General features: G+C 38.6%; 1 protein-coding gene across 3 annotated transcripts in view; it reads left to right on the forward strand.

The window, feature by feature from the left end:
- Nucleotides 1-22,487, forward strand: part of map4k5 (mitogen-activated protein kinase kinase kinase kinase 5) — a 148,135-nt gene that overhangs the window by 106,573 nt on the left and 19,075 nt on the right. For 2 of the 3 annotated variants that reach the window (XM_072269296.1, XM_072269307.1), the window contains exons 16-23: nt 2,668-2,709; nt 3,063-3,111; nt 3,808-4,012; nt 5,525-5,595; nt 9,760-9,801; nt 13,414-13,498; nt 13,605-13,684; nt 14,817-14,877. In XM_072269296.1, the coding sequence (XP_072125397.1) occupies nt 2,668-2,709; nt 3,063-3,111; nt 3,808-4,012; nt 5,525-5,595; nt 9,760-9,801; nt 13,414-13,498; nt 13,605-13,684; nt 14,817-14,877 (635 nt within the window). The remainder of the gene's footprint in view (nt 1-2,667; nt 2,710-3,062; nt 3,112-3,807; nt 4,013-5,524; nt 5,596-9,759; nt 9,802-13,413; nt 13,499-13,604; nt 13,685-14,816; nt 14,878-22,487) is intronic. The other variant, XM_072269302.1, reaches the window with a different exon arrangement.

The raw sequence follows: 22,487 nt of genomic DNA on the forward strand, positions 1-22,487 counted from the left end.
TTTGGGTTTAAGTCATTCACACTTAGCAAATGACTTTAGCCACCAGTCTCCTGTAACAATGCATTTCCTAAAAGCTGTGAATATCAGAATCCGAGTCCGCTTGTAGCAATGCATTTCCCAAAAACTGAATACCAGCGCAGACCTGCTGGCGTCTGTCTAATGAATGTAATCAGGTGTTAAGTTTTGTATGTAGCTTCAAAAGAAAGCATTGTCTATACTTGGTAAGTATGAATTGCCCTTTGTGTGTAGCAAATAAATATCGAGCCCCATGTTGAGCAGCAGACCTTTCCACTGAAAGCATCTCTGTCTGTATGATGCCTGCTGAACCTGGTTTTGTCGAATAAAGAAGCTGCTCTTTATCTACCAGTAACTCTCCCTCTGGTGATTTCATTCACGCCACAGCATGAATTGTGGGAAAGGAATGGGATCTAAATTTTCCCAACTGTTTCTTAAATTAGTGATGTAGACTATAAGAATTGAAATTGAAGGGTGATTGAACACAATGCAAGTACGGTGACTTAAATTTTAAAATTGGTGCATGACTTTTCACTGTATCCATCTGGATTTTAAGTCGGATCACAAAATGTTGTAGTATCAATTTTACTGTATGATTGCATGGTGGAAAGTCTACTAAAGATGGCATTGCTTTTTGGATAAGATTCATGTGTCAACTACAGGAAATTAATTGCTTAACAAATTTTTATACCTATGTAATTTTTTCTAAATATAGTGCTTATTTTAAAGGATCTCCCTTTCTAGATCCTTTTTTCAGGCTAGCCACCTAAAGAACATTGACTACATTATTGAATCAACAACCTGTTCCTCAATCTGATTCACTTTCAAAAAGAATGTCAACAATAATTTCATTTAAATCAGTTTTGTGTGTGTTGACTTTTAAGGAAAATACTTGGATACTGGAAAACTGAAATAAAAACAAAATGCTTAAAATGTATTCTGTAGGACAGTGGAGCACTGCATTGAAATATCAGCTAAATTATTTCCTTGATTCCACAGAGTATCTGCTGAAGCTGCAGCTTTTCACTCAGCAAAATATTTGCCACAAACCATCCCTGACACCATGTCTGATGCCACTAATTTCTTTCAACCTCTAGTTACTTGATATAGAATATGTCGTGGAATTATTTTCTACCCATGATGTACTCATTAACAGTCATCCATCATTTGACATATTTGTATCTTTAATTTGACTCTTTGCATGAACTCTGTGGCTCTCCGGTTCAAGTCCTAGCCCATATTTATTAATCCATTGTTTCATTTTCTTGCCCATCTGCCATGGAGTTTGATCACAATAAGGATCTGCACCTTCATCTTTAAAGGACAACCCACGGTACCAGTGCTGGTACCTGTTGCTTTCTAGCATTACAATAAGTGAAATACAAATAGCATAAACTGTAATAATTGTTTATTTTTTTTGAAATGTTATGTAAAGAACACTTATAATCTTAGCTTGAGGTTATGAGATTTTTAAATGTGGAGAAAGCCTAACTGAGTGAAAAATGAACTTTTTTTATGAGATCAATTACAGTTGAATGTGAAGCAAGGGACTCTATGGTTTGAAGCGTACCTTGTCCATCTCTACAATTTGTACATTTCTCGTGTTCTAATTTGTAGTAGTCTTAAATCTGTTGAGCAAGAATTATATCTGTGGCTGCAATGTCTCCACTGGTATAATTGTGTTTTATGTCAGATTCAGTGGTGGTCCTAGAGGGGTTCGGGTGGTTATTTTGTATTGTAAGCATCCTGTGACCACAAGCAACACCCAGGCAGAATTTTCTGTTAATGACTGTGTTTGAGCAAAAAAAAACTTTTAAATAAGATCTAACTACACTTGAGTGGTTCTACCAAAAAGGTTAGATTATAAGCAATATATTTATCCTTTTCACAGCTATTACGAAATGTTATACTTATTGCTTAAAAAAAAAGCACCATCAATTATATTTTGGTAAAACATAGAACACCTGAACAGTTCACTCTACAATTGGGTTTTCAAATTTCTACTTGTCATGTGAATTGAACAGATTCTGAAATGGTTATCCATTCTCTGAGACAGGGACAATGCGAAGGTGAATTAATTAATTTGAAGTGTTAATCTAGTATGTCATTGTAAGGTGTTTTGAGCAACAGCATGCCTCCTAATTCACGAATTGTAAAAAGCAGGGTAGAATTAGAATTAGCACAATTTTATTTTAAACATTAATAGAAAGGCTCTAAACAAGTTCTGTAGTGTACAGTAATTTCAAAATATAGATTAACTCTGCATAACTGTTTTGTATAACGGTCTTGTTTGGATTCATAAACTTCATTTGGAGAAAAAGAACCTTGTGTGTTCAGATGTTGTGAAATCTTTCTAAATCATTTTTATGTAAGTATTCTAGAATCAGGTTTATTATCACAGGCATGTGACGTGAAATTTGTTAACTTAGCAGCAGGGTACTTTGTAGTCTAGTACCCAAGATGGAGTGTATTGGCATGATTTGATGGTAGATAGATTACTCAATATATTTAAATTGCGATTTTTTGAAATGCATGTGAATATTAAGGTAAAGTGTATGCTTTACTTTGAAGTACTGCATTATTATTTGCTAATTTGGTTCCAAGGAAAGTACTTTATATAAAGTAAAGTGAAATGCTCATTCACTGTTTTAGGGGACACATAGCACACCAAGAGGAGGATTTTGACAATGCACTGTAAGTACCCCTTAATATAGAATGAAAGAAATCCATAAAGCAGTTGAGTAGGAAGTTCTAAAATTGGATCCTGCAACTGAATATAAATGCAGTAAAGTAAATAGTTTGGAACTGGAAATGTGAGTTGAAATACATCAAGTTTCCATGGTGTATTTGAATTTGCATCTCCTGTTTGTTATCTGCACCTCTAGGTTAGTAGAGTAACTATCACACCATTGTTTCATTATGTTTCCAATAAAATTAATTAAAATTTTGAGTATTTTTATCTTGGTGTTATAGTTAACACTTTTCAGTTGCTTATTTTCTGGCTGTACTCTTTGATAAATATTAAAATACTTGCTGTTTTCCATAAGGTCGACACTTAAAAGAGCAGTTGTAACTCCACCTCCACTTCCACCAAAGGTGAGTCCACTTGCCATAAATCACAGAGGAACTTTTAACTTGCTGGTTAATTTTTAACATTAAAAGAGAATGTGGTTAAGTACATTTGTGAGTAGATTGCTGTTTGTTGCATCCAACCATTTTCAATCAATAGTGATTTGCTTTTTTGAGTTATTTATAATGATAAATTTGTAATCAACTGTATATTACTGCTACATTTTATTAGTAGTACTGCTATTTGATATTATTAGCTGTAGCCTATTCAAAATAACATTTGAATAGATTCTCATTTATATTTGCAAAAAACAAATTAATGAATGGATTTGTTAAGCTTAATGCTCATAACTATTTTTGTAATTCTGTAATCCTGGCTTTTATTCCTGGGTCTAAATCCTGGATTTTCCTGCCCAATAATATTGTGAGATGTTAATGGTTCAACAAGGCGGTTCACCATCACCTCCTCAGGGCAGTTGGGGAAATGCAAAATCTTTCAACTTCAAGTATAAAAATGGTAGTTGAAAATCGCTGATTTTCCTTTCCACCAGTTTTAATGGGAGACAAATCTAATCTGCTCATTAGTTGGCTGTTATTACAAGTGCACTGGAAAAGGGTTTGCTTAAGAAGTCTACAAGTGCACTGGAAAAGGGTTTGCTTAAGAAACTGAATCAGCTAGAGCTGGATATTTCCTCTTCTTAAAATCACCTATTACTTTTATAGCCAAGAATGCGCAGTGTTTCAGATCTTCCAGATGAAGAGAGTTCTCTGACGATCAAGCGGCAACCTTGTACCAAAAATGGACCATCAGCTGTGCCAAGAAGACAGAGTACTCCAACATCCCTATATCAATCAGAGATGGTTGAATCAGCGCTTTCTAACAGCATCAGTAGCCCAGGATTGCTTGATACCAGAACCTGTGATTTAGGTAAAGAAATTAAATGTGAAAAGGGGTTCACTATACAGATCACTGTAAAGCAGCTTACCTATTTATATCTCTACATAGTCAGCATGTAGTACTTCCTGTTCACCACAGGATAAGCGGGTTTTAAACTAATACAAATTGATTTATAGGCATCCTTGATATTCTTTAAATTCCATTTTAATCCCAACTTTTTGGAAGTATTATAGTGAAAGAGAACAGTGTCATTGGCCTCTGTCTTGCAGTTGATTTCAAGTAACACATTCTGGTGAAGTCCTGAGGAATACTATTTTAAGTTGCTGGATGTAATAGTGTTAATGAATAGAAACAGCAAAGTCACCACTTTGGAATATTTTCGCTTGCACTTTGACTTCATTAATGTTGGTTTCCCTCCATTGATAGTCAAATAAACCTTCAAAAATACTTGTCCATTAATTTGTTAAGTGCAGGAAATCTTCTTAAGCCTATAAAGCTTTTGCATCCTCTGTGAACAGTTTCAGATTTTTTTTTGTGTGTAGGATTTGTACATCAGACCTAGTCTAACTTGTACATAATTGAAAAAAAAATGAGAATCACATGCAAAGTTTGCTTTTCAGGAAAAGAAACTGCAATTCAATTGCCTTGGAATCAATTATCAAAAAGCAGTTTTTACACATTATTGTTTTTGGACCAAATTGACCATTTTATCAGAATACACAGAATAAAAGATCAAAAACAGCATTATGTTCTGAATTTGGTTTTCCTTTTTTTTGCTAATGTCACATGAACAAAAGCTTTCACTGTATCTTGATACATGTGACAGTAATAAATCAATACCAAAAGAAACATGTACCCATTATAGCTAAACAATGAATGAATAAAAATCTTTTTTGCTTACAGAGCTGTTGCTAATTTATATTACAGGAATGTGTCCAATCTTTTGGTCTTTATTGTTGAACAGATGTTTGCAGTTTTATAGACATTAAGTATATTTTAAGTTACATCTTGTTTAATTGCTTTGTGCTGCTCACCTTGATCTTCTTTCTAAGCATTACACTTTGGTCCTGCCAGTGATGCCCAGTTTTTGTGTATTTTTTTAAATTTTAAATGCCATGTAGTTTGATTAGCGAAGGTTTAACCATTAAGCGAATAAATCATTAAGCAATTAATGATTTTCTGGATAACAGTGAAGCTAAGAAACCAAAATTCTAGTGTGCTGAACAAGTAGCCCACATATTTATTTATTTCAATCTTTTTATTAAAAACTTAAGATTATAACTTGTCCTCCCCAAATGTCTTGAGAACCATCTTTATTCTATGATTCTGATTGTAAAGTTTTTCAAGCAGCTGTTGCAGGTTTTTGTATGTGGATATTCATTTCTTAGTGGTTGTGTGTGAGCAGTTTTATGGGGAGGTGTAGATCAAACTGCTTTTGTACATGGAGCTTGATAAAATGTTCAATGTAATTTAGAGTTCATTTCTCTTTAGAAATATTGTCAGTCACGACTAATATGTTTTGTATTTGTTCAAATGTTTCAGAAGGTCCTTCAGGCTTAAATGGTGAACATCCTCCAGTATTACCTCGAAGAAAAGAAAAAAAAGATTTCCCTGTACGTCTCTACATAGTTTTTAAACAATCTTATAAAATCATTGCATCTCTTGAAGCAATATATATATAAATTCTGCATATGCCTTTTTTATTATAGAAACAACTGGCTCTCAGGTTTCAGATGAATTTTTCTGTTAATGGTTCTTGCTATTTCTAAAGTCAATAGGCCAATATGTACTTGCTATTACAATGTCTGATCTTCTGCTCCACTTATGGGGTCAACACTGACCAGGTGTAGAACATAAACATGACCTTATGGCTGGTTACAATTTGCATCCCACTTTCAGCTCTGATTTACATTATGTAATTACTGTACCTGTGTTATAATGTAAATCAGACATGGCACAATTGGTGAATTAGGGAACTTTGTGCTACGTAGGTTGAATTGGTCATTACACAATTTTGATTGGGAACCAGCCCTATAGTTATCAGACACCATCTTCTCTTATGGAAACAGCCTTCTAGGAGGCTATTAATAGAATCATAAAGTCATAGAAAAGTACAGCACAAAAATAGGCCCTTCGGCCCATCTAGTCTGTGACAAACCATTTAAACTGTCTACTCTCAAGGACCTGCACCGGGACCATAGCCCCCCCATGTCCCTCCCATTCATGTACCTATTCAAACTTATCTTAAATGTTGAAATTGAGCTTGCATGCACCACTTGTGCTGGCAGCTCAGTCCACACTCGCGACCCTCTGTGTGAAGAAGTTTCCTCTCATGTTCCCCTGAAACTTTCACCCTTTAACCTTAACCCATGACCTCTGGTTGTAGTCCCATACAACCTCAGTGGAAAAAGCCTGCTTGCATTACCTTATCTATACCCCTCATAATTTTGTATACCTCTATCAAATCTCCTCTCAACATTCTTAAAAAAAAAACCTATTAATCTTTCCTTGTAACTGAGGTCCTCCAGATCTAGCAATATCCTTGTAAATTTTGTCTACTTTTTCAACCTTACTTGCATTTTTCCCATAGGAAGGTGACCAAAACTGCACACAATACTCCAAATTAGGCCTCACCAGTGTCTTGTACAGCATCAACATAACATCCCATCTCCTGTACTCAATACTTTGATTTAATAGGTGAATAGGTACATTTAATGTCAGAGAAATGTATACGATATACATCCTGAAATTCTTTTTCTTCACAAACATCCACGAAAACGGAGGAGTGCCTCAAAGAGTGAATGACATTAAATGTTAGAACTCCAAAGTCCCCTAGCTCCTCCCTCCTCGCATAAGCAGCAGCAAAGCAATGACCCCCCCACTAGCAAAAAAGCATCAGTGCCATCCCACCAAGCACTCAAGCGTGCAGCAAAGCACCAGTAAAGACACGCACTTGCAGTACCCCAAAGACTACTCATTCACCCAGTAATTCGACATACCACAGTGTCTCTCTCCCCCCTCCCCCCTCCCTCTCCATCTCCCTCTCCCCCCAATAAGGGAAAAGAGGTGCCCTTGTTTCACAGTGAGAAGGGAGACCTAACAAAACCACTCGCCGACTGATGGTGTTTAAAGTCTGTTGCATCACTTTTTCCAAGCTCTGTGCCCAAAGAACTCGGGTCTCTGGGCATGCAGCCAGCTCGCTGCTTTTGATCTTCCGTTTCCCATGACACACCAGGCAGTGGCACCAACCTCAAGTCCACCCGCCTCCAGAGCCTCAAATCTGGCACCCTGAAGGCACACTAGTCTTCTCGGCCACGTCCTTGGCATATTGAAAAACGGCTAGTCATGAAGTCCCATTTCCGCAAAGAACCGAAGTCAGCATGTAACTGGAGGTCAGGGTCTTCAAAAGAACCCTGAAAAGGTAAAAAAAAAAAAAAAGAAATATTAAATATAGAAATAGAACTGTTTCTGAAGATGCAAGCAAAGGAGTGTCCATTAGGCCAATGTGCCAAAAGCTTTCTTTACCACCCCATCTGTGGTGCCACTTCTAGTGAATTATGGACCTTTATTCCCAGATCCCATTTTTCTACCACAATCCTCAGTGCCCCACCATTCACTGTGTAAGTCCCACCCTGATTGGTCCTACTGAAGTGCAACACCTCACCCCTGTCTGCCATTTTTCAGCCCATTTTTCCAGCTGGTCCAGATCCATGATAGCCTTCCTTGTGAGAGTTACTTTGGTAAAGGACAAGTAATTGCTTCTATTGATACTTGGGCAAAGTTGGTCTATTAGAGAATGGAGCATACCGCCTTTAGTTCTCTTAGCTTGAAGTAACAAAATAAACTTATGCTTTTTAAATCCTACATTTGTAAACCCGCAGGGAAAAATAACTATTTATTACAAGTCTGAAATTCATTAGTCCCTAACCCTCTTTAGCCCATGATACAATTATTTTTATAATACAATTTTCTATAACACAAGGTTTCTTAGGAATACAACTGCCACATTATAGCAGAACTGCCTGTAAAGCCCTCTTCATTTCAGTGGGTTCGCTGATCTTAATTACAATGGGAAGAAGTTTTCTTTTTGTTTTGGTTCTGATTTATTTGCAGCAATAATACTTATGTAGGGCCTTCAAGGAAAAAATGGCCAAGTCACATGCAAGATTGTTAACAAACGAACAAGCAACACAGTGGAACGTGAGGGCATGCAGTTGTATGGATGGTTACAGCAGTTTTAACTATTTTCTAGTGTTTAACATATTTAAATTGTTAATACCAGTTCAAATAGTCTGCCTCAGAGATTCTAAGAATTGATAAAACAGCCTTTGACCATCATGAACGTGAATAATAGCTGGTTCATTCCACTTCATGGGCTTGCAGTTGCAATCATGCCTCTGATCAAATTGGAAGTGCCACTGATGGGATTGCAGGGGAGGAGGCAAGCACAGGTTATAGGCCAAGCCACTACCTAGCTCAACATGATCGGTACGTCTGTTGAAATATCGGTGCAGCATATCATAAATATCAATTCCTTTTGTAATACATTTCCTTTGTATTCTTTTTACTCCAGAGTTTTCTCCTGTGTTTAGCTTCAATGTCATGAGTAAGATTGCCTATTTCCACTTTTGTAGTGTTGCCTGACTCTAGCCTGTCTCAGCTTGTGTTGCTGAGATGCTTGTGGAATGCATCTTAACTATTACAGCCTCATTCATTCTGTTGTGTAAACACCACTATGTGTCCTACCTCACATCTTCCCATCAATCATGAGTCCTTGCTTCCCTATTCAACATCAGTTTCCAATTCAGCAGCATCTTAATTTTAAATACCTTATTTATGTTTACAAGTTCTTTAGTGGCCTTTCCCTTCCCTATCTCTACAATTACTTACAGTGTAAAGCACCTCAAAACGTATCTGTGCTGCATTAAGTCATGCCCCTTCATTGCCAAATATAATTTCTATCTCATCCCTTCATCTGTCAAAGACCTAAATGCTTGAATTGCCTACCTACTCCACCTCACTTTTCACCAAAATTTCCCAAAATCAATTTAAACAATTAAAAATGTTAAAGCAATAAATTATCTTCTACATGGTCTCCCTCACAGCTGCTTTACCGCTGTACCATTGAGAGCATACTCACCAGCTGCATCTCAGTGTGGTATGGCAATTGTCCCCTATTGGACCGCAAAGCACTCCAGCGTGTGGTGAAAACTGCCCAGCGGATTATCGGCACCCAATTGCCCACCATTGAGAACATCTACCATAAACGCTGCCTGGGCAGGGCGAAAAGCATTATCAAGGATGCATCTCACCCTAACCATGGACTTTTTACTCTCCTCCCATCCGGTAGGCGCTACAGGAGCCTCTGCTCCCACACCAGCAGGCACAGAAAGAGCTTCTTCCCTGAGGCTGTGACACTGCTGAACCTCTCATCACAGCGCTAAGCAGTATTGCATCCGTATTGTACTGTCTCAGTACTTTTATATTTGTGTGCTGTAGCGCTTTTTTTATTCGCAGTTATTTTGTAAATAACACTATTCTTTGCATTTCTGGTCAGATGCTAACTGCATTTCATTGGCTTTGTATCTGTACTTGGCACAATGACAATAAAGTTGAATCTAATCTAAACAGGGAATGCAACCAGATTAGACATTTCAGCTGCTAGGCAGATGTTTGATTTGGTACTGTTTGGCATGTTACATTGGGTTGTTTTGTACCTATAAAAATAATGTTACTATTGAATCTCTTTAAATATTTATTTTTTTATTATTATTTAGAAGCCAGCTACCAATGGTCTTCCTCCAACACCAAAAGTCCATGTAAGTACAATATTTGGAGTGTTTCAGCAGAGCAACAGGTCCACCATGTTCATGGCATTTATCTAGCATCTGTCTTAATCTAATTATTGGCATTTGGTTTGTGGTTACCCAAGGTCTGGCAATTCAAGTGCTTGTCTAGATACTATAAATGATGTAAGTGTCTCTGTCTGCGTCATTACCTTCTCAGATTCTAACCACCTGCTGACTGGAAAAAATCCCCCCTCAGATCCCCTCTAAATTTCTTACCCTTGCACGAGTCCTGTATTCTCTAATTTTAGAGATTTCACTGTGGGAATATTTTTTTTCTCTGCTATCTACCTCATAATTATGTATGCCTCTATCAGGTATCCCCGCAGTTTTTCCTTATAACTGATATCCCAGGGAGCAACTTGGTGAAACTCCTCTGCAATCATCCATAATGCCTTTTTCACTGCCTTATCTACCTCTGCTGCTACTTTTCCGGATCCTTGAACTTGTACGTCAATTTTGCTCTAGTTTCATATTATCCTCTGGTGCCTTGCAATTCATTGTATATGTCCTACCTTAATTGTCAGCACAAAACATTCCTTAGGGACAGGACAAGAACTGGAAGATTATTTTTTGCTATAGAGATGTTGGAGGCTACACCTCACTTACTGACATGTTTCTTTTTCTATACAACAAAGACAGATCATGAGTGTCACCATGTGTACCTAAGTACAATTGGAATTGGTTTATTATTATCACTTGTGAAAAGCTGTTTTGCATACAATTCATACAGATCAGATCACAGCACAGTCCATTGAGGTAGAACAAGGTAAAACAATAATGCGGAATAAAGCGCAGCTACAGAGAAAATGCAGTGTAGGTAAACAATAAACTGCAAGATCCTAACAAGGTAGATTGTGAAGTCAAGAGTCCAATTTATCACACTAGGGAACTATTCAATGGTCTTTATAACAGCAGAGTAGAAGTTCACCTTGAGCTTACTGGTATGTAAATTCTGGCCTTTCTCTCTTCTGCCAGTTGGAAGAGAGAATATCTGGAGTAGGTGGGACCTTTGATTATGCTGGCTGCTTTATTGAGGCAGCGAGAATTATAGACGGAGTCCATGGAGAGAAGACTGGTTTCTTTGATGTACTGAGCTATGTCCACGGTTTCTTGCTGTCACAAATAGAGCATTTGCCATACCTAGCCATTATACATCCAGATAGGATGCTGTCCATGGTGCATTGGTAAAATTTGGTAAGTGTCAGTGGGGACATATCATTTGAGGAAGTAGAGTTGCTGCTGAGCTGTCTTTGCTATGATGTCCATGTGGTTAGACAAGGGTAGACTTGTGATGTTCACTCCTAGGAAACTTGAAGCTGTCAGCCCTCTCAACCTCAACACCATTGATGTAGAAATGAGCATCCCCCACCCCTATGCTTTTCGTGAAGTCAAAGGTCAGAGTTTGTTTTGCTGATATTGAGGTTGTAGTCATGACCATGTTACTTGGTTCTGTATCTCCTTCCTTTACTCCAACTCATCGTTATTTGAGATGTGGCCCACTATTTTGGTACACCTCCAAACATGTAAATTGAGTTGGGGCAGAGTTGCCATGCAGACATGAGTGCACAGGGGGATTAGCAGGGGCTGAAGATGCAACCTTGTGGTGCACCAGTGTTTAGAATAATCATGGTAGAGGTGTTGCTGACTCTCCTTACGGATTGCAGACTGTTGGTCAGGAAATCAAGGCTCCAATTGAAGAGGGAGTTGGGTGATGGTGAAATTACATCACTGGTGTGCAAAGTAGCATGCAGTACACATCCAAATGATTGCGTAGGATTTTTTTTGCATGGCTTTGGATGTTAGAATTATTTTTAAAAAATCATTAAAAATGATAGCTTTAACAGAAAGTGAAGCTCCCATCCAGTTGAAGGCCTTGGGTAAAGGCCCACCACACTTACTGGGAAAGATGCAGGGGTCACACAGATACTTACTTCAGATAGGGATCAGTCTAGGATCTTACTTTCGTGTCATTACAGCAGCACAGGGATGCAAATTTCTTCCAAAGTCTGCCATATCTTCTTTCTTCACTACCATCTTGCCTGTTCCCTGCACTCTCTGTCTGTCTGTATCTTGTTTTATGGAGGTCGGCATCCAGCTTAATGGTGCATTACCGCCACCCTCTGCTCCGGAATGTGTGCTAGACATATATTCTAAATCCCTTCACTCAATTGCGCGCGCGCACACACACACACACCCCTACACTTTACCCTCCCATCTTTGACCATCCCAGTACCCTATTCCTGTTTATCCGTCATATCCTATAAAAAACCCCTGTACCCCTTAAAAACGCTAAAAGTACCCAGACGTGCTCTCTCACCCATGCCCAGCAACCCTTTTAATGTGAATTCCTGCACCCCCAACTCCCTTAGTTTAATTCTCATCATCTCTCTCTGTCTCCCATACTTCCTGCAACACAAAACTACATGTTCTACTGACTCCTCTTCCTGACATTCCTCACACAATCCTGTCTGGTGTTTCCCTATCATTTTTAATGTTTTGTTTAATGCACAATGCCCCAGCCTTAACCTAGTCCACACAATTTCCTCTCTTCTGTTTCCATTACCTACCCTAGTACCTGCAACACTCTTTTGTATTTGATATAAATGCCTCCCTGAGCACCCCTGCACCCTCCCCCTCACCTCTCAACTTGTAACAAGGTACAGCTGATTTCACTTGTGTGAAGTGTTTGAATATGTTCAAGCAAATGAAAATAAATAGATGCTGCAATCAATTAAATGTTCTGATATTGAATTCAGCAGTGCTTTGGAGTATTAAATTGTGATTATATGCTTTTAATGATAGCCATGTTGGTAATTTGGCCTCAGAAGTGCTATAGAGTAAAGGGACCCAGGAGTACAAGGTTCCCTGAAAGTGGCATCACAGGTAAACAGGTAATGAAGAAGGTGTTTGCATGCTGCCTTCATGAGTCAGGGCACTAAGTATAGGAGTTAAGAGTATTATGTTGTAATTGATGATGCTGGAATATTCTGTACAGTTTTGGTTATTCTAGGAATGATGTCATTAAGCTGGAAAGAGTGCAAAACAAAAATTATTAGAATATCGCTCAATAAGCTTGAGTTTTAGGGAGAAGTTTGGCAAGCTAGGGCTTTGTTCCTTGGAGTACAGGAGACTGAGAGGTGACCTTATTGAGGTTTATAAAATCATGCGGGGCAAAGATAATGTGAATACAGTCTTTTTTCCCAGGGAAAGGGAATCAAAAGCGAGAGTGCATGGACTTAATATCAGAGGGGAAAGGTTTAAAAAGGACCTGAGGGGCAACTCCACACAGTGGTGTGTATATGGAACAAACTGTCGGAGGAAATGAGGTTGAGCCAGGCACAACAGCCACATTTAAAAGGAGAATGTGTAGTGAAAAATGGGCAAAATGCCAAAAAATGGGACTAGATTTAGATAGGCATCTTGGTCAGCATGGACAAGCTGGGCTGAAAGGCCTGTTTTTGTCCTGTATTTTATGACTTAATTAGATGCATTTGTCTTCTACCACTTTCAATTCTTTACTGTTAACTGACAAATTTATTCTGGACTTTAAATTTGCAATTGTGTCAATATGTTTTACATTAGATGGGAGCCTGTTTTACTAAGGTATTTGATGGGTGTCCTTTGAAGATAAATTGTGCTACCTCCTGGATACATCCTGAGACAAAAGGTAATGAAAGCTAGTCAGGGATTGCATTGGCATTGATATATTAATCAAGTCGTTTTGTAGTATTGAAACAAATACATGAATGCTGTCTTTTTTCCCTTTAAATTAGATCAGTACTTAATCTTTGGAACTGATGAAGGCATTTATACATTAAATCTGAATGAACTTCATGAAGCTTCAATGGAGCAGGTAAGCATGATGAGTATGAATGATGGATTATCTCTGCTCTGTCTGGAAGTGATGGTGGTTAGAGGTTGGTAATTAGAAATACAGCATATTTTGAAGAATGGGATGTATGCCCCAGCTTAGTTACATAGAACGTAGAATAGTACTGCACATTACAGGCCCTTCGGCCCACAATGTTGTGCCGACCCTCAAACCCTGCCTCCCATATAACCCCCCACCTTAAATTCCTCCATATACCTGTCTAGTAGTCTCTTAAATTTCACTAGTGTATCTGCCTCCACCACTGACTCAGGCAGTGCATTCCACATACCAACCACTCTCTGAGTAAAAAACTTTCCTCTAATATCTCCCTTGAACTTCCCACCCCTTACCTTAAACCCATATCCTCTTGTATTGATCGGTGGTGCCCTGGGGAAGAGGCAGTGGCTATCCACTCTGTCTATTCCTCGTAATATCTTGTACACCTCTATCATGTCTCCTCTCATCCTCCTCCTCTCCAAAGAGTAAAGCCCTAGCTCCCTTAATCTCTGATCATAATCTGTACTCTCTAAACCAGGCACATTCCTGGTAGATCTCTTCTGTACCCTTTCCAATGCTTCCACATCCTTCCTGTAGGGACGCGACCAGAACTGGACACAGTACTCCAAGTGTGGCCTAACCAAAGTTTTGTAGAGCTGCATCAGTACATCGCGACTCTTAAACTCTATCCCTCGACTTATGAAAGCTAACACCCCATAAGCTTTCTTAACTACCCTATCTACCTGTGAGGCAACTTCCAGGGATCTGTGGACATGTACCCCCAGATTCCTCTGCTCCTCCACACTACCAAGTATCCTGCCATTTACTTTGTACTCTGCCTTGGAGTTTGTCCTTCCAAAGTGTACCACCTCACACTTCTCCAGGTTGAACTCCATCTGCCACTTCTCAATCCACTTCTGCATCCTATCAATGTCTCTCTGCAATCTTCGACAATCCTCTACACTATCTACAAAACCACCAACCTTTGTGTCGTCTGCAAACTTGCCAACCCACCCTTCTACCCCTACATCCAGGTCATTAATAAAAATCACGAAAAAAGCTTCATTTAATTATTCTTGAATTTTTCAACGCATACTAATACAGATGTATTTTCCAGCTTTTTCCTCGAAGATGTACCTGGCTTTATGTGATCAATGACATTTTAATGTCTTTATCAGGTGTGTATCCATTTGGTTGAGCCTGAGAATGATACATGAATTATGCTCGATTATTGAAATTTAATATCATGTCGTTGTTTTCTGCTTAAATGAAAAAGGCAAAATTAGAAATTTATAAGGGCACTTTAATTCACTTCCTATGAAAATAGTGTATTTCTTTCACTGCAGGCAATGAAAAACTGATTAGATTAGATTAGACTTGGATTATGAGGATACACAGTCCTCTTTTTATCATTTAGTAATGCATGCATTAAGAAATGATACAATGTTTTTCCAGAATGATATCACAGAAACACATGACAAACCAAGACTGAAAAACTGACAAAAAACACATAATTATAACATATAGTTACAACAATGCAAAACAATACTGTAATTTGATAAGAACAGACCATGGGCACAGTAAAGTCTCGAAGTCTCTCGAAAGTCCCATCATCTCACACAGACGGTAAACCTCCAGCACCGCAAACTTGCCAATGCAGCATCCCGGAAACATCCGACCACAGTCCAACTCCGAGTCCGTCCGAAAACTCCGAGCCTCCGACCAGCTCTCCGACACCGATGCACTGAGCACCATCTCTGCTGAGTGCTTCGACCCCAGCCCCGGCAACAGGCAATAGGCAAGGCCGAGGATTTGGGGCCTTCCCTCCGGAGATTCTCGATCGCACAGTAGCAGCGGCAACGAAGCAGGCATTTCAGAAGTTTCTGCAGATGTTCCTCCGTGCTTTTTCACGTCTGTCTCTGTGAAATCAGGATCATGCACGGCATCCTACTTCACAGATACGATATCATTCGGAATGGCTGTGCGCGCTGCGTTGCGCCGCCATCTTCGCCTCCCTCTTTAATAATTTATTAATTATCCTTTTCAGCTTTTTTAATATTCCCATGATTCATATAAATAGACTATCATGTGGAATATGGATAGTTTAATTCACAGAATTAATTCATGTGTATGAGTAACGTCACAGTGACTTTGGGCTTCTTATACAAACATACTGGAATGTCGGGCATCATTGTTTTCTGGTCTCTTTTCAGTAATTTCAGTTTGAGAACACTTGCTTTGCTGTGTTTGTGATCAGCATTGACCCTGATAGGTGTTCTGCAGACAGGGGCACTAATAAAATTTTTAAGTGATATGCTTTATGATGGTGCCCACTTACTTTTGGACCACAGATCTTGGAAAACCTGAGTGGTTTTAACCAAGGTTATCTAGTTGGATGGTGGACCAAAAAGCATGGTTATTTCTTGTGCCTGCTTTTTCATAATAAATCTTCTTAATAAATATATCAATGTTTCATGAATATTTTGAAAAATACATTGCAGATTGATTATGAACTATATTTGATGGAAAAGTAAATTTTGTTCCAAAGATAAAGAAACTAAGGGTATTGAAATTGATTGAAAAGGTGAGGAAGACCCGAGACACTAAAAATTAACTTGTCACATTGTTTTATTTGTATTTTTACAAAAAGTACAACTTTCTGACCCAACAAGTCTATTTGTGTGTGAAAGACTCATAAGGTGATAATTATAAATGTAGTCAAGGAAGCCTCTGCCTTTAATTTAGCATTTTGAGATCTGATTTTGGCAAAAGAATGGTTTGAACTAATATTTTTATTATCTCAAACAAGACAGCACTAAGCAGCTTGCATCTCTTAAATGCAAAGGAGTAATGTAAAGAGAAATGATAGCTGACTGTTATCCAATGAAAGCTTATAGAATCTACAGATATTCAGAACTGTAAACAATGGTATATCAAAGGTAGCCATCTGGAACAAGATGAAAGGAATAGGATCAAAACTAAAGTCAGCTACAATAACTATTGGTACACGTCACTTACTTGACAGAAGTGGGAATGGGAGTACTAACTTCAATCCTGCAACAAGCTCCATCCTCCCCATCAAATGCTAAACGCATTTTCAAAAAGCAGCTCCAGCTCCTATGCCCCTTATTTCTGAAAACATATTAACTTATCACCTCCTCATATCAGCTGACGTGCAGAGGCCAAACATCATTCCTGCAGTCTTTCACATGCATTATGCAATTAAAATGCATGGCAAGTTTGCCTTTGATATCAGTTGCAGTAAAGAAGAGCAATGAGAGAAGGTCATATTATAAGATATTTTTGACAGGGTCAGTACATGATATGAGAAGCAGACAAGTGAAGAGGTACTGCATGGATTGGGTTGAGACGCTAAATTATAAGATGTGTTATATTAAGCCAGCGGTCCCCAACCACCGGGCCGTGAGGAAACGATATGTGTCAGCTGCACCTTTCCTCATTCCCTGTCACGCACTGTTGAACTTGAACATAGTGTTGCCAATTGTCCTGTATTTGCTGGGACATCCTGTATATTGCGCTAAATTGGTTTGTCCTGCATTTCCCCCACTAAGGTAGAGCATTCCTATGAAACCTTTCGTGCTGAAATGGCGTAAAGCGAAGAAGCAATTACCATTTATTTATATGGGAAAAATTTGAGAGTTCCCTGACCCAAAAAATAACCTAACAAATCATACCAAATAACACACAAAATCGAAAATAAATAACACTAACATATAGTAAAAGCAGGAATGATATGATAAATACACAGCCTATGTAAACTAGAAATAATGTATGTACAGTATAGTCAGGAAGATGAAGGCAAGTGGGGAAAAAAATTGGCACGTACGTGTATGTGCACGTCACGCATGTGCACACAGGTGCCCGCGCAAGGCGTCATGGTACTCATTCCTGGGGTAAAGTGTCCCGGGATTTGACTGCTACTTTTGTCCCTTATTTGGGAGTGAGAAAGTTGGCAACCCTAACTGTAGAAGACATGTTGAGGTGAGTTTAACCCTACCTGACCTGAACACCCCCCCCCCCCAGTCGGCCAGTCCACAAGAATATTGTCAATATTAAACCGGTCCGTGGTGCAAAAAAAGGTTGGGGACCCCTGTATTAAGCAATTACCAGAAGATAAGAAATTTATCTAAGGTACTAAAGAACATCCACATTCTTGTATATTTATGACCTTAAAATCTGTTTTGTTTTGTGGATTTATCCAAAATAATCCATGGGCTTTTCATTTACTATTTATGATAGCTGTTTGTCTAAATATGTGTGTGTGAACTTAATCAAATGTCTTTTGTTTTCCTCTTCACACAATGGCTTCACTTTGTTTCCTAATCATACTGATCACTGGGTGCAGAAGGTAATCAGAATTTCAGTCTTCTGTGTTTTTGCATGTTTTAATGTGAAATCCTTAACTGTTCACATATCAAAGTACAGCATTAAAACACACCTTGCAATTTCATGTCCTTAGCTAAAGCAATCCTGTTGTTATTCAAAAACTAAAAATCAATCAGAATTTAAATCAATACAGTGTGTTCCTAACCTTCCATTTGAGTGCACTTCACTTCCTCCTTGTGTATATTTTTTCCTTCTCTCACTTTTTCCTGATGCTATTCTTCTTTGATTGTTAGGTCTTAGTAATGTGTTGGATTTTAAAGTACTTTTGTCATTGTTGTGAGCTAACTCCTTGTCCACATTTTAGGTATATTTATATTAGTTTCAAGCATAAAACTCCTATTTCCTGTATGTAAATTAGTTTTAAAATTTTGTATGTATGGTTAAAGTCTTTCTGCTGTCAATATATTGAGTCAATATGTTCCAGTTAAATGCCTATTCTTCAGATGTGGCATCCCAGCATCACTATTAGATTACTGTACTTGATTCGGCCGTGAAAAGGACTGTGTCTGTAAGTGAATATGACCAGTGTCAGTGAATGGGCAAAGGGATGTTAAGTCAAATATTTAGTGGGAAAACATGATGTTAGTCATTTTGACAAAGAATAACAAAACAGAGACAAAATAAATTCTACAGATGCTGGAAATTTTGAGCAACACACAAAATGCTGGAGGAACTCAGCATGTCTTGCATTATCTATGGAGGGAAATTAACTGTTGATGTTTGGGATAGAGGCCAGAATAACAAGGAATAACAGAATAGCAATGCATTGTTATTCAAATGGAATGATGAGACTACCAACTGTTGTATTTTTTTTTGAGACAACTGGGTGTCCACGTATAAGAAATACAAAGTTGGTGTGAAGTACAACAAATAATGAAGGAAATTGTTCTAATGCAAGGAGCTTGGACTATACAAGTAAGGAAATTGTGCTACAGATATACTTGGGGTTCAGGGAACAACATTCACTGTGTTGATCCTATTTAATTAAAGAAATCTTTGCTGTGGAAACATGACAGAAGGTCACTAAACTGATAACTAGGATGAGGGCTGGAGCAAAAGACCTTTATTCTTAAGTTTTGAAGAAGATTGAACATGTTGAATGATAACACTCCAAAGTGGTAAGTGCTGTGAGGATACTTATTTTGGTGGAGTTCTCTTGGGAAGAGCGATGGACTGAATAAAGAATGAGTTATTTATTTTTGAAATTTTCTGTCCCAGAGAGCTTCAAACTTGAGATGAATTTTAGGACTGAGCAAAAATTTGCTGAGCCAAACATCTGATCAGCCATGATCCTCCTGAATCATATAAAAGGCTTAAGGGGCTTCCATAGCATAAGAAGAACTACAAATTGACTTTTCTGACTGATACTATTTAATACCAAGGCAGGTGTAGAAACCTGATTGGAGAGTTTCAGACTTGGAACTGCAGAAATGAGCAAAATAAAACAGTTCATGATTTTTATGCACATGGGGAAATAGGGTTCTGTGGAAGTGGTTGGTAGGTATTTGTTATCTCTGGAAGATCTTGCAGGCAAATTGGCAAAACTGGATTCTTGAAAAGATGTCACGTAACTATGGATTTATTTTTTAAAAAACAATGGTTGGTTATAGTGGGAATTGTTGGAAGTATCAAGTAGCTGGGTGCCAAGGAAGTGTCAAACGGTGTAACAGGAAAGAAGTGATGGGCTCTTTCCAGAGAAGCTGCTAAAATGCACAAGCAAATGGTGCAGGAATAAAGATTATGTTGTTATGATAAAGAATCATGTTTGGTAGTGGGAGAATGGCAGAACAGAACTGCTGAGAATAAAGGAGTGAAGGTAGCATTGGGGAAGAGACATTGCTTGTAAACAAGAGGATAGACAGATACTGGAGAATCAACGTTATGTTAAATTGAGATGTAGAAAGATTAAATGAACTTGATATATCAGTGAGCTAGTATTTAACTTCCATATAATTCCATATGCTTGCCATTTCTATCAGCCAGTGTTCACTTCAACACTGTCACAATCCCTTTTCTTACTGCATTTTAAGGTTTTCTCATAAATGTTAAAATTTTACCTGACATACTCAAGGTCAAATATCACATATTTTAAAAAAGTAACCTTTAGACTGAAAGCAGCTATTTACTGCATCTGCTTTCTTTCCCCAACTCACTTACTCCTCCATTCTGTAACTGGCCCCCTTTTTTAGCTTCAATTTTGATAATTGACTTTTATATGGAACTTCATCAAATCCTTCTGTAAATCTATATAAATGCTGTCTACCATAGATGCCTGCTTGGTATAAAATTGAAATGACCTGGTCTTGAACTTCAGCAAACCCCGCCCAACTAATTGTTGGGTTTTATTGGGCATAGGGTCAGGTAACTACAGTCTGTCAAGTACGACAATGGGTGTGATTCGAAGCATCAATCTTCATTGTTTGAGATCTGCCCAGGTCTACAGGACCTGTACAACTGCCAGACACTTGCACTAACCCTAATCCTAGCACCAGAGCTGGGGCTAAAGTTTTGCTGATCAACTCAATTTAGGGTGTGGGTGCTAGATGTTACTTGTGGAACATTACATTGCACTTGCTATATTTCTATGTGGTACAAAGAAGTGCATATTTATGAACATTCTTGGCCCATTGTGTTGAGAGACACCTGGACATTGCCAGATTGTACACTTAAATGATCAATTACATTTCTCTGTTAACTGTTCACAGTGGAGTTCTGTAAAAACTTGGAAGTTCTCTAATATTTTTGGTAAAAGGGAAGAAATTGTGTAACTATTAATGTTACATTCCATATCTGTATTGATCTCAGCAGCACAACAGTATCCAGCCACAGTGTGGAAGGGGTTTTGCTCTGGTTTGGGACTGCATCAGCTTTCAGTGAGTTCACTCTGGGCTTTTGCCTCCAGTTCAGGTCCCATCCACCCATCTGCCCATCTCAGAGCCACGTCCTTGCCTCTGTTTATTTGTGATTCAGCCACATTATCAGTGCATGGAAACCTCATTTCTTGATAATGTATGCACACTGCCACCCAGCAATTAATTCAAATAGTAGTGTTTTTTAATCAGTTATAAAATACTTATTAAGAGTCTGATTAAATGCAAGCAAAAGGAGTCTCTATTTTTGATAACTGTCCCAAATGGGGACACACAATTGAGTATTATTGCTGTAGAGACAGGTAGCCAGACTACTCCCTCCCCTTCCCCTTCCCCCTCCCCATTCCTCTAAACTCCAGCAAGTACAGGCCCAGAGCTATCAGAAGCTTCTCATATGTTAAGCTTCACATTCCTGGGATAATTCTTGTGTACCACCTCTGGGCTCTTTCCAATGCCAGCACATATTTGTTAGATAAGCAGCCCAAAACTGCTCACAGTACTCCAAGTGTAGACTGACCAATGCCTTATAAAGAGTCAGCATTACATCCTTGCTTTGGCTCTCTAGCCCTCTCAAAATTAATGCTAACTTCGCATTTGCCATCCTCACCACCGACTCAACCTGCAAGTTGAACTATAAGAAATCCTGCATGAGGTCTTCCAAGTCCTCTTGCACCTCTGATTTTTAAATTTCCTACCCACTTAGAAAATAGTCTTCGCCGTTATTCCTTCTGCCAAGTTCGTGCACTTCCGTACATTGTATTCCATCTGCCATTTCTTTGCCCATTAACCCCAATTTGAGTCAAGTCTTTCTGCAGACATCCTGTTTCCTCAACACTACCTGCTCCTCCACCTATCTTTGTATCGTCTACAAACTTGGCCATACAGCCATTATTTCCTTCATCCAAATTGTTGACATATAATGTAAAAAGAAGCGATCCCAGCTCCAACCACTGTGGCATACCATTAGTCACCAGTAGCCAACCAGAAAAGGCCCCTTTATTTCCAACCTTTGCCTCCTGCCAGGCAGCCAATCTGATATTCATGTTAGTACCATTCCTGTAATATCATGGGCTCTTACCTTGTTAAGCAGCCTCATGTGCGGCACCTTGACAAAGGCCTTCTGAAAATGCAAATAAACAATATCCACTATCCACCCTGTTATTTCCTCAAAAAATTACAACAGATTTGTAAAGCAAGATTTCCCCTTCAGAAAGCCATACTGAATTTGGCCTTATTTATCATGTGCCTCCAAGTACCCCAAAACCTCATCCTTAATAATAGACTCCAACATCTTTCCAACCACTGAAGTCAGGCTAACTGGCCTATAATTTCTTTTCTTCCGCCTCCTTCCAGTATTAGAGAGTGGAGTGACATTTTCAATTTTCCAGTCCTTTGGAATCATTCCAGAATCTAGTGATAATTGAAAGATCACTACTATTGCATCAATAATTTCTTCAGCCAACCTTTTCAGAACGCTGGGGTGTAGTCCACAGGTCTAGGTGACCTATCTA

Source organism: Mobula birostris, chromosome 1 (assembly GCF_030028105.1).
Source record: "Mobula birostris isolate sMobBir1 chromosome 1, sMobBir1.hap1, whole genome shotgun sequence".
NCBI lineage: Eukaryota > Metazoa > Chordata > Chondrichthyes > Myliobatiformes > Myliobatidae > Mobula > Mobula birostris.